General features: G+C 37.0%; 1 protein-coding gene across 1 annotated transcript in view; it reads left to right on the plus strand.

The window, feature by feature from the left end:
• Srp9 (signal recognition particle 9) overlaps positions 1-12,281 on the plus strand; it is a 42,711-nt gene extending 30,430 nt beyond the window's left edge. Inside the window, exon 3 of the mRNA XM_081725975.1 lies at positions 12,085-12,281. Coding sequence (XP_081582101.1) covers positions 12,085-12,180 — 96 coding nt within the window. The 3' untranslated portion in view covers positions 12,181-12,281. The remainder of the gene's footprint in view (positions 1-12,084) is intronic.
• Positions 12,282-13,109: the final 828 nt, after the last annotated feature.

Genomic DNA, 13,109 nt, shown 5'->3' on the forward strand with positions numbered 1-13,109 from the left:
GTCTGCTAAGCAGACATCAAACAAAGTTGGTTACCAGAAGGAATTAAGGTTACCGTTTGATCTACCGGTCTGCGAACAGACATCAAACAGGGTGTAACTATTTGATTACCCGTGTGTTTAGCCAGCTAAGCAATAAACTTAGAGTCTGTCAAAACACACATCAAATAGGGGTGCGACAGAACTTTAGCCGTCAACTTCCTAAGCTTGCCAGCAGTTTCTGGAGCGAGTCCGGGCTGTAGCGAAACTTGCGGAAGTAGATTGCCAAGTTCGGAAGGAGGTAACTTTAGCCGTCAGTTTCCTAAGCAGACCAGCAATTATGGGAGAACCCTGGCTGAACCGTCTTGCTTTCAGAAACAGATTGCCAAGTTACCGTGAGGATTAGGTAGGGTAGTACTTTGACCGTCAGTTTCCTAAGCCGACCAGCAATTATGGGAGAACCCTGGCTGAGCCATCGAGCTTTCAGAAACAGATTGCCAAGTACTGGGTAAACCAAGAGAGTGAGGTAGGTAACCAAGAGAGTGAGTAGGCAGGCCTCCGTGGAGGCAGAGAGGTTGGAAGGCAGAGGGTTGGACAACTAGAGACTTCTTCGTGATAAGTTCCTGAACTGAGACGTACCTAACGAATTGCGTACTCCTCGTAGGCCGCACGTCTCTGAGGGGTTCAGGAGAGGGACGTTGTCCGATGAGAGAGCCCAAAACACGCGTTTTTAAGGGCCTCGATCGGGGGTGCAACCGGCACCAATTTACGGTCTGTGTGCAAAATAGTAACGTGTGCAAACGTTGCACCAAGACCGTGAGGTCAGAGGTTGAGCATGCGTGGAGATCTAAAAAGTACCGAGGGGGACCAGTATCCTGAAAAGAAAGATTATTGGCTTTGCACACGGTTTCGGGTGCATAGGAGCTCGGAAGAGTTCCACTCTGAGGGGCGGAGATACTAGCTATTGGAACAAGCCATGCCATTAACATCTAGATTGGCTAGAGCAAGGTGCCTTGGGCGGAGCCAGGCAAAAGATAAGATTTTGTGTGTGCGCATGCGTGTGCGTGTGATGTGTAGTCCTTGGGTTTAGGTGTGTGAGCCCCTTTCTCTGGAAGAATGATTTTACATCGAGATTTACAGAGAATTGTACAAACAGTATCTTAAACTATAAAACAGATACTAAACATAAAAGATTTCAAGTAATAAACTTGAAAAGTTTTATACATAATGAACTCAAGACCCTTCGACAGTTTATCTACTTGTTTTCTACCAAAGACACATATATATTTAATGTTTCGAAGAACGAAAAAGAATCTTTTTAGAAGCAGAAAATGACATTTAAAAGATACACAAAACTATATGGATTTTCTTAACAGTATTCTACCACTAATAATAATAATAATCTAACTTGTTAAAAGACTACATAAGTATAGAAAAAAGAACCAGGCTTCTGTATAGAACCAAAAGGGGAGAATGTTTATCTTAACTGCTCTTGACCTACAGGTCAGAAAGGGGGAACTCGCGTACGAGACTTGAAGGCAGACAGGATGTCTGGCTTCCAGCTAGGAAAGATAACAGCAAAACTTCCCAACAGAATTCGGAGTTTAAAAGAAGTGAATGAGACGCGAATTCTGTTGCAATAAAATGCAAAGAAAAGAAAAAATGGGGGGGGGGGGCAGATATTGAATGATATTTGCGGACGCTACAAGTACTTAATAAACATTTCCTATGTTTTGTAACATTCGTTTCAATAAAATTTATTATAGAAAAAGAAAATGCAAAAATGAAAATATGTGGTGTTCTATACATTTTAAGTCACATTTTTAAAATAACTAAACGTTAAGAAAAAAACGTTTTTTTACACAAATTACATGTCCTTATTACATATATTTTAATTTATTTTAAAAAAAAATATTCTTCCAAAACTAAGTTGCATAGTACGGAGCAGACCTGTAGCCAGTCCAAAAATGTAGGGGGGACCCGGCTGAAGTTAGGAGGGACCGGATCCAACCATATTATAGTTCATTTGCAAGCCTATCGTGAAAATTTTAGTGGGGCAGGAAAAATGTACGGGGGAACCAGCCCCCTAGACCCCCTGAGATGCGGATAGTCGAGAATCTGCTGCATTTATTTATTTATTTATTTATTATTTATTTATTTTATTTTTTTTAACTGGTAGAGATAAGTTGTGCATGACGTGCAGGAATTTTGCTGTGTTCAAGATGTTATTTTTAATTTTTGCAAAATTGGTGTGGAAGTTTTTTAAATTTCCAGTGCCTATTTTCATATTTTAGTTCCTAAACATACTGATTCTAGTTATGAAATACAGTATATGTAAGTAGGAAACCTATTTACATAAAAGGTTTTGTGTCCAAACATTTCGCGCCCAAGCGGCCGCACTTAAACGTCTCGCCCCCAAATGTCATGGACCCTGACCATCGAGGTGCTTGTTTCAAGCCGAGTCCTCTTGCCTCTCACCATCGTGATGCTTGTTTTATGAGAGTCTCCTTGTTTCTCACACATCTCCATTGTTTACTGAAACAAATGTTCGAAATAGTGCCCGTTTTCTGCAACACACATTGCAAGTGTTACATGTACAGAGAGAGTCTGACAAGGGATTGCGACGCACGATCGCAGTCTTTGCTTCATAGACTGTAATTTGAATGATAAAGAATGTATCGCAGAAAATAGTCACCATTTCGAACATTTTCTTATCACTTGTCAACGGCGTTTAGGAATGGGCATGAGCAAGTTCGAGAGAGTTTTGTGAAAACCGACTCGACTAGAAATAGATTTCTTTGAGCTCGGCTCGAAACAAACATATTTGAGCTCGACTAGAAAAATTCCTTCAAATTCGACTCGAATTCGGGTCGAGTTTCGAGTCGCGTCGATACAAAACGAGCCAAATCCTGTGTGTAGTTTCAAGTACTCTCTTCAAGCATCCTACATAGACAATATAATTATTATCAATGATACTACTGTATATAATAATAATAATAATAATAATAAATTATTATTATTATTATTATTACACCGTATATAAATATGAAAAATAGGCGGTTTGTATCTCAATACTAGAAACTAGTTGTCTTCCGACCTCGGTAGTCGTGAAGCTTAGGAAGCAAGGACATCGGGGTTTGAGATCCAGAGGAGGAAGTATTCCGGCTCGAGCCAAAAACTTAAAAATTATAAGGCGACGGCTAAACAAGTTGAAAACTCCTCGGACCGGGCTTAGGCCTATCAACCGCTCGAACATCTCGTCTCACATCTCATTCACTAACGAGCCGAACCGAATAATAAGCCGAGCTAACAGTTCACCCAACCGACCCTGCTCGAGTTCTATACTCAATTCAACAAAACAGAGGAAATGGCTCATCCCAACCGAGCCGATGGCTCACCTCAAGCGAGCTGACTCGAGACATCGGTTCAGTTGAGCCGAGGCGAACTAAGGTCGTTATAAAAATCGCTTGTCGTCTTGTTATCGAGACGAGACTAGAAGCGACCAGTGTCCCCTCTCGTGAGCAGCACAAAAAGTATTCCACTTACTGCTTACGTCCTTACATGACTTTCACTTTGCAGTCTCTTCACGCCATCATTTCAAAACGAGTTAAAACGAGCTGAATGAGTGAGCTATTTATCAAACCCGATTCGACTCGAAACTCGAGTTCATAAACAATGACTCGGCTCAGAACTCATAGTTCGACTTGGCCCATCCATAACAGTTTTTACCCATTTTGATGTTTTGAAGATCACTGCGCTATCACGCAACGAAAAAAATTTTTTAATACAAAAGTTATGTGTTTTTACATGGAGAATGGGAATCAGGAATAAAAAACGAAGTTATTATTTAACATTACAAAGTTGACCCCCTCCCGTCCCCAGGGCTTGGGGGTAGGGGATCGAGTGTTGTATCATTGGATGTCCCCCTTTGAGACGAACAACTTTAATTACAACTTTTTTAAAAATCCGATTTGTAGTTTTCCTGATATTCTGAAAAACAGTTTTAAATGCCTCATTTCTCGTGTTTGTAAGCCATTTTGATTTTTGTCGATTACAGCGCCATCTATCACGCAACGAAAAAAATGTTCGAAACAAAAGTTACGTATTTTTTCACGGAGAATCAGAATATGCAATAAAAAATTGTAGTTCCTATTTAAGATTTCAAAGTTGACCCCCGTCACACCCCCGGAGGGTGGGGATAGGGGTCGAGTGTGGTATCATTGGATGTCCCCCTTCGAGACGAACAACTTTTATTACAACTTTTTTAAAATCCGATTTGTGGTTTTCCAGATATTTCCAAAAACAGTTTTAAATGCCTCACCCGGGATATATATATATATATATATAATTAAAGTCTGTTCCAAGATAAAATATTAATGTCTCATAAAGTTACCATTCAAAATGATTTTATATAAGGCTTTTGGTGGAGTCTGTTAATGTATTTTTTTAAAGTTTTTTATTTTCTGCTTTTTAGTGCATTTTGGAAATCGGTTATTTAACTCTAATTTTTCTACTTTTTCGATAGCACAGTAGTTTAATTAGATACCTAAACTAAAGCTAGGACATAAACTTCCTGTAAAGTGACTTGGCGTACAAAAGGGTAAACATATGTTTTTAATCGCTGTACACGTTATGGAATTATACGTCAGCATACATACGGCATTATGACTACCAGCTGTTGAGAAGTTTTATGGTGTAGCTTCAAAGACTTGTCATCAGATTCTGATAAAATTTGTGAAAACTACTAAACCCTGAAACTAACTTAAAAAAAAGTAGTAGTCTATGTTGAATCATTACGTGAACGTTCACACAATGAAGTTGGTTAATTACAATATTAAGTTTTTTTCTTCTAATGAAAAAAAAATGCTGAAACACGTCTTGAATTGCATGTCTACTTGTAAGGAATTTCGAGATACGGCCATTTTTTTTTCAGCCTTTTTTTCTTTCGTTCTAACGAAACGTCTAGAAATGTTGAATCACATCTTCAATTATTTTAAATTGAGAGCCTAAATACCAATTTTCATGCATCTCACTCTAATTTCTCTTATTTAGATGTATATTCTGTTCCATCAGAGATATCATATTTCAACTTTGCAAAAATTACAAAATCTTCAATTTTTAAAAAAAAAACAGTAAAAATTGTACTCATATCCATTAGGTAGGTACTCATATCCATTACAAATATATAAAACTTGAGATATTTCGAAACCCTGAAGTCCCGATGCAGCAAATGTTGGAACACTTCAGCAACAAATGACAATGAATTTATTTTCATAACAATTAGTGAAAGTGTGGATTTATACTTTTTTTTTCCCATGACCATCTCAAGATTTTATGTAATGTTTCATATTTTTAATTATGGGATCTTCACTCTAAATTCTCAATTCCCGAAATTTCTTCATTCGACTCCCTATTGTCACCTATTCCACCACCGTTGGTTCTTATACAAGATATGTTACAAAACCTCAAGTAGGTAGTGCTTAACGAAATACAGCGACTGAAACGCAATGTTTAGTCGCTTGCGTAAATTGTGACGAGAAATGCTAATAATTTCAAATGAATATAACCACTTTACTCAAATTATACAATAAATGATGCATTTTTCTCTGCATAACTGTGATCCTGCACTAGAAGAATAAAGTGCATACATAATAATACACAACTTTAGCTGTGAATTAAATAAATGCCAGATAGAAGTATCTCCTATTTAGTAACTATAATATTATGTTTAAGAGCTTAAGCCCCCTGCTGTAATGAGAGTATTGAGAAGTTCCTTGCATATGGCAAATAGCTGCAAACATATTCACAACACACACTTATGTATTGCCTTTACACATTTTTCTTAATTTGTTTTAAACATTCACATATAATAAATATATCGACGTTCTGTCAGCACATAGCACATCGCAGATGTTATATTTTAAACATAATTACTTATTTCCTGAAATGATTGTATGAATATACGAGGTGTGGCAATTAGATAACGAGACTGGCATTATAAATGTGACGTATTGCAAAGAAAGTTACAATTGACTGTTATCCCCTTCAATATACTCCTCTCCCCTATCTATACACCGCTGCATATGTGCCTTCTATTATTCAAAGCAATGCTGAAGTCATCAGATGTCACACTGTTCAACCTGCTCTGCCGTTCTTCGTTTCACCTCTTCTACAGACTGAAAATGTGTTTTCTTCAATACACTTTTCAGTTTTGGGAATAGATAAGTCACCGGGAGCCAGGTCTGGGGAATACGGAGGATGGTCGAGCAAGGAATGCGCTTGGCTGCTAAAAACTACTTCAGAGAAAGGGCATTATGGGCTGGCGCATTGTCTTGGTGGAGGTCTTCCACAAATCCGGTCTCTTCTTCCTTATTATTTCCCTCAGTTTAATTAGGACTTCTTTGTAGTAGGTCTGATTCACCGTTTGACCCTGAGGCACCCATTCAGTCGTGATAATACCCCTGATATCGAAAAAAAAAAAAAACGATTAGCATTGCCTTCACTTTCGACTTGCTCATTCGTGCTTTTTTCATTCTTGGCGATGTGGGAGTCTTCCAATGCATGGATTGACGCTTAGTCTCTGGGTTATACTGGAAGATCCATGTTTCATCACATGTGATGACACGTATTAGCAAGTCTGGTTCAGCTTTGAGTCGTTCGTTGGCTTCACAGCAAATGGTCTTTCGAATGTCTTTTTGTTCTTGAGAGAGGTTTTTCGGGACAATTTTGCACAAACTTTTGTCATGTTTAAATTATTATATGTTCGTCATATCTGCAATCATCCGAATGCTCAGTCGTGTGTTTTTCCGCACAAGTTCATTAATTTTTTGAACATTTTCGTCCGGTCTTCAACTCGAAGGGCGGCCGGGTCGTTCATCATCTTCAGCTTCCTCCCTACCTTCTGAAAATCGTTTGTTCCGTTCGAAAACTCGCGCACGTGACATAGCATTATTACCATACACCTCTTTTAACATTGCACAAAATTCCGTCGGTGTTTTGTTTAATTTCACCAGAAATTTGATGTTAATGCGGTGCTCAACTTTACTGCTCACCATGATTCCGGCACTACTACAGAACACTGTCCTTTTCATGCAAACCTGCAAAGAAAAGAAAAGCTTTCAGAATCATGAAACAAACAGTGGCTGCTCATGAAGATTCAAGATCAACAACACATCATTAGCTACGTCCCCCCCCCCCACGATCCTGCGCGACAGGAGGTGGGCAGTCTCGTTATTTAATTGCCACAGCTCTTATATACAACTGACTTATTTTAATGTAATTATTTTGATTAATTTTTCATGCATTGAAGAATATATTATCACATACCAAAAGGTTTGACCCAAATGGGAATGAACTCGTGACCTTACGATTTGAAGTCCCACACTTTACCACTGAACTACTATAAACACCCATGCTGAGCTCCTTAAAATAACTGAATTTCGAAGACAATGACATTCATATCCGTTGCAAATGCTTCTTTTTTTTGTTTTTTTTTTCATTCTACTATGGATGCGACAACTATTCTCAGTGTCTTTCCTTTCATTGAAAATTTGACGTATGGAAACCTAGGTGACAAAAGCAACATGTTCTCACAGGTATACATATTTCCGAAGTATAGTACAAAGTATTTTGCTGAATGTTCCTTTTTTATACTTAATAACATTTCGACATATTTTATTGAACTTAAAAGAAGAAAAACAGATTGCACAAGTTTTCCTGGTTGCGAAGGGTGGCTTGGGGATTCGAACCTGTCATCTTTGGTTTGTTTCCGAAGATACCCGAAGTTGGACGAAAAAAAAAATCAGCTCAGAACAGCCATAATCAATGAATGCAGTCATCCTTTTTGGAACAGGATTACTTGTAGTACCAACTACAGATTTTTAGCAAAACAAAGTTTTTTACATCGACTATATGATACGGGAGCTACTTCTTAAAACTGGGTCCAAACCATTACTCGAGTTTGTATCCGAGCGTGGCACCCCACTGGGCATGAAAACCTGGACGACACGTACCGAAATGTACTTTGCTTCGAAAGGAACAAGTGACTTTAGGATTATTATCTAAATTAAGAATTGATAAATGACCAAGCATTACTAAATATTGTGCACTTATCTTAGAATCTATATTTGATAGTTTGAACATCAGTTATTTAAGTTTTATTATCAGGTCGTAAGTTGTAAATTCCAGTTACCAGATCAGTGCCGTGTTTCAGTAAGCTTAATTATTAAAAAATCATATTGAAAACTGGATTAGTCAGTGTTAACCATTAACGTAATTTTTCAGTGACGCTTGACATAAGGAGGAAAAATTTATTTTTGAGTTTGTGCCATCCGTATCTCGCGTTTTGTTTTAAAAGTTATTAGTTGCATCCGAGTAATCTGTCCGTTCCACATTATAGGTTAAAATTAAAAACTAATTACATTTATTTTGTGTGTGTGGGAAGGAGGGGTGCGGTTTATCTGCCAACCAGCATGCAGACATAAATAATAATGCTCAAATATAAATGTTACTGCCCTTGTTCTAATAAATAGCAAAGCTCATTCACATTCAGTATCGTACTATCCATTTTGAAATAATTACATTGATAAATTTTTAAATTTGCATTTAAGTTATCACAATAGTTTGAAATCTGGAATTGCTTGCACGCTAGAGACATCTATTGATGTCAGGCAGAAGAGTAACATTTATTAGCGTGACTGTTTATTATTAGGAATTAACGTGCCGCACAGAATGAAGGACTCAGAAGATTCCCTTTTATAATTAGGATTTAATAGGACTTTTACCTGTGCCTGATAATTTAGCTCTCCGAACCACAAGACTGTACTACCTAACGATCTGTGTTCAAACATGTTTTCTTACGGAAAGAACATAGGAAGTGTATAATGTAAGTTGTGTTTTATGTAACGTGTACATGTATTTCTTGTGAAAAGTTCAATTTCGCACTTGCTGTACATGTACTATGGCTGTAGTACACCGGGTCGAGCAGAAGAACCTGTCAGTTTCCAAAATGAGATGAAGAAACATTACATTTACTAGTGGCCTTTAATAGTACACTAATTATAAACAGTGGTGCTATTCTAAGTTTTTAACAATCGGTTATATATATATATATATATATATATATATATATATATATATATATATATATATATATATATATATATATACAGTGAAACCTCTCTAAAGCGGACAGCCTTGGGGAATCAAAAATTGTCCGCTATAGAGAGGTGTCCGCCTTAAAGAGGTTTCAATATTTTGTTACGTGAATTAGTAAACAATGTAATATTTCAATTAGAAAAGATATTTTTGCATGAATCATGTATTTACGAATATTACCAAAATGTTGCGGTACCTGCATTATCCTACCCCATGCAATACTCTTATGTTCGAGGTACAACATGGAAATAAGGTGTTATAGTTTTCTTGATTTTACACTTATCACTACTTACTTACGTTTTCAGTATGTCGCTTTAATTTGTAGGTTAATTGCAGTCCACTAGTGTAGTTTTTGAGACAATATACGTACCCACGGGCAAAAAATACCTAACTTGTCTTCTTCTTGGTTAGATATTCCAGCGGGACAGTTGAATAACGTGCCATCCTAAACGGCGGGCAAATGTCAATCACTTTTGTGTTTAAAACAGGTTAGGTGGAGTGGAATGCAAGCAAAGTACATAAAAGTGTTGTTAAACAGAGAACCTTTGTCTGGGCTGCTGAGCAGACAGTTGAGGAGGCAAAATATTGTCACAATGCTTTCTTGGTGACACATGTATGAATTACTAAAAATGTATTTTACAATACTTTTTAACTTATTTTTAGAGAAAGTGTCCGTAATACGGAGGTAAGTAATACATATAAACGACAAAAAAAGACTGTCCGTGTCCGTACTAGAAAGTGTCCGCTTTAGAGAGGTTTGCCAATAAGTCTTTTTCCTATGCGAGCGTTTTGGGATTACAAAATATGTCCGTTACGGGAGGTGTCCGCTTTATAGAGGTGTCCGTTAGTAGAGGTTTCACTGTATATATATATATATATATATATATATATATATATATATATATATATATATATATATATATATATATATATGGGTGTTTCAAAACAATACCAACAATGTTTGGAAGGTGATTCCTAACACCAAGATAAGACAAAAAATATAGACGAACCTGGGTGCACAAATGCTTTCTTTCGGTGTTATAGGCTGCCGAAAACATGAAAAAATGAACTTTAAAGGCCCATAGCTCCAAAGCTATGGGACCTACCGTATTCGGGTCAAGACCACTTAGGAAGTAATATGTGCCCTATCCATATATCCATGTTTCAGAATCCTGCGGTATTTCCGCAACAATCTTTAAAGTTAGAGATAGTTGGTGAGTACTTCAAATTATATGCCCATAGGTAAACTCCCTGTATAAAAATTGTTACGTGAGTACCTTAGGATTCTGAAACATGGATTTTTGGGTAGGACACATTCTAGTTCCTAAGTGGTCTTGACCCGACTACGTGGGTCCCATAGCTTTGAACTTATGAACCTGTAAAGTTCATTTTTTCATGTTTTCGGCAGTCAATAACTCCGAAAGGGAGCATTTGTGCACTAGGTTGGTCTATACTTTTCGCCTTATGTTGGCGTCAGGAATCGCCTCCCAAACGTTGTCGGTGTTGTTTTGAAACACCCTGTATATCCGAGAGAAATAGTAGATAGATGTAATTCTCACAGGAAACAAACTATTCACGGGAGACAAAACCTAAGTTTTTACTGGATACCAGAAGTGACAAATAGCGACCTACACAGCATCTTAATACAAGGTGGTGTGATGAAAATGTCGTAAAAACACCGCGAATATATTGGAAACGAATTGTCCAAGATATATGGTTAAAAAGTATTGGAAAGACCGCCCAGCAATAGATCAATAATTTTTGATAATGGTATGTGTGTGTTTCAAATATAAATAACGCTCACCATTCATAGAAACCCAGTTCTCGTTATTGGTATCGGAACATTTGAGATTTAGAAATAAACGCTTATACCTTGTTCTGAGAGATTATGAGCCTTATGCAGAATCGTTTTGACGTATGATTAGATCATACTAAAGGTCCGATACTGCAGGAAACATGTTAGTCGAACTTTTTAGTATGGAACTAATCACGCGTCAGAACGACTCTGCATAAAACCCTATATGTTTAACCCTGTAGCTGTAAGAGTTTCTAAAAAAAATAGAGATAGTTAAACTAAAATTTACTGATCCTGGGTATAACTGTATAAAATTTATTGGTATGTCTGTGTATAACAAACGGTTCTGCGAACTCCAAATATTTTAAGAACCGTTTCTAGCGAACCGGTGCGAAACGGCTGAATAGCACTACTGATTATAAACAAAGGAGACTTAATTCTAATAAAATATTAACAATTTTTACATTAACGTGTTGATTTGGGATTAATGGAGCCGTCAGTATCGCGGTTATGTGATGTCGTTACGAAGCGTTTTTACATTAACAATTCATCTCCTGGAGTATTTCCTATAGCGAAAGACGCGTCTGAAATATGTGTGGGCAACTCATCGCTACTATCTGTAGTATATGCTTTTTTTTTCTTTCTTATTGTGGCTGCATGAGTAGTGTAACTCCGAAGTAGCAATAAAGTAGCTTTAAAGTGAGTTCACAGAACACACCGATACAAAACATCGATTGACCTTCCTACACTACATTGCGTAGCTATTAAATATTCGGCTGAAATAAGTTAGTAGCAGCAGAACAACCATCGGTAGCACCGGATAATCAGATTTCTAAATATTCAGTTATTGCTGCTCATTCCTTTACGAATTCGATTCCCGGCGGGAGTTCATGTGGTTTGGATCTGACGTTAAGCTGTAGGTCTACGTCTCATATAACCTCACTGCTGAAAGGGACAAACTCAAAATGAATGAATGAATGAACGTAGTGTTTCATGAAGTGTTTTTAATGCTATTTTAAAATAAAGTTGTAAAAATAAAAATAAAAATCAGTTAGTATTTTAAAATAAACATTGCGTTGTTCAATGATTTGTATTTCTAGTTCAAGTGTTTGTGTAAGAATGATCTCTGCCAACTTTATTATTATTTTCTTTTTTAGTGTTTGCAGTATAGAACTGAAATACTGCAAGATTTGAAGAAGATTGAAAAGTTTATGAATAACTTGATGAGGCACATGGCGTCAAAGGAACAATGAAGAAGTGAAAGTTCATAAGCACTTTTCCGGAATGAATTTTACCACTTTTTGTAAAAGTGTTGTATTACTTTATTTTTGTAAATAAAATCATGTAAATTTAACTTACTAACTTTGATTTCTGACAAGTATACTTTTTATCTTTAGTAAAGTCGTTAGTATAATTGAAGTATTATCGTTAGCTAATTAATACAAGATCTAAACACTAAATAAAATAATGATATATGTTCAAGAAGGACGACCCAGAGGGATACGTATTATGAAGATTTTTTTCTCATATTTTTCGCTATATGAAACGTCCTCAAGAAAAATACCAAACTTCCGATACTTTTTTTTTTTTTAAAAAAAGGTGGTTCTCCTACAACTTGCACTGTGAATTGGTCGAGAGTGGGCTGTTGTCCATGCGCAGTTCTCACAGACATCATAGCTCATTACAAAATAAAAAGGTGAATGGGATTTTGTAAACAAAACGTCGTGTATATATGTAATGGAACTGCCCCGGAATGCTGTGAATAAAAGTGCAAGTGGTGAGGATGCGAATGTTTTATTATTATTTCACTCTTCTATTCTAAATATGAGGATGGATCCAAAAAAGGTTACAAGCAGCAGGATTCTAAAAGGAAGCACTGTGGAGGAACGTATCTCTTGTAACGGCAGCAAAGGCTTCGATGCTCCGCTCTCGCAGCTCCGTCAGATTTCGAGGGAATGGTGGGACAAAGACGCGGTCTTCCACAAAGCACCATAAAAAGAAGTCACATGATAACATATCTATATATCGTCAGGACCAGTATAACCCATAAAAAGTTGAGAGATGTTAATTGAGATACCCTCTCTAGTCATTATGGAGATGGGGTGGAGCTCCATCCTTTGGAAAATTAAATCTCGGGAGTCCTCTTCAAGTTGTGGTATCAACCATATCTTGAGCATGTGAA

Source organism: Thermobia domestica, chromosome 9 (assembly GCF_964235325.1).
Source record: "Thermobia domestica chromosome 9, izTheDome1.hap1.1, whole genome shotgun sequence".
NCBI lineage: Eukaryota > Metazoa > Arthropoda > Insecta > Zygentoma > Lepismatidae > Thermobia > Thermobia domestica.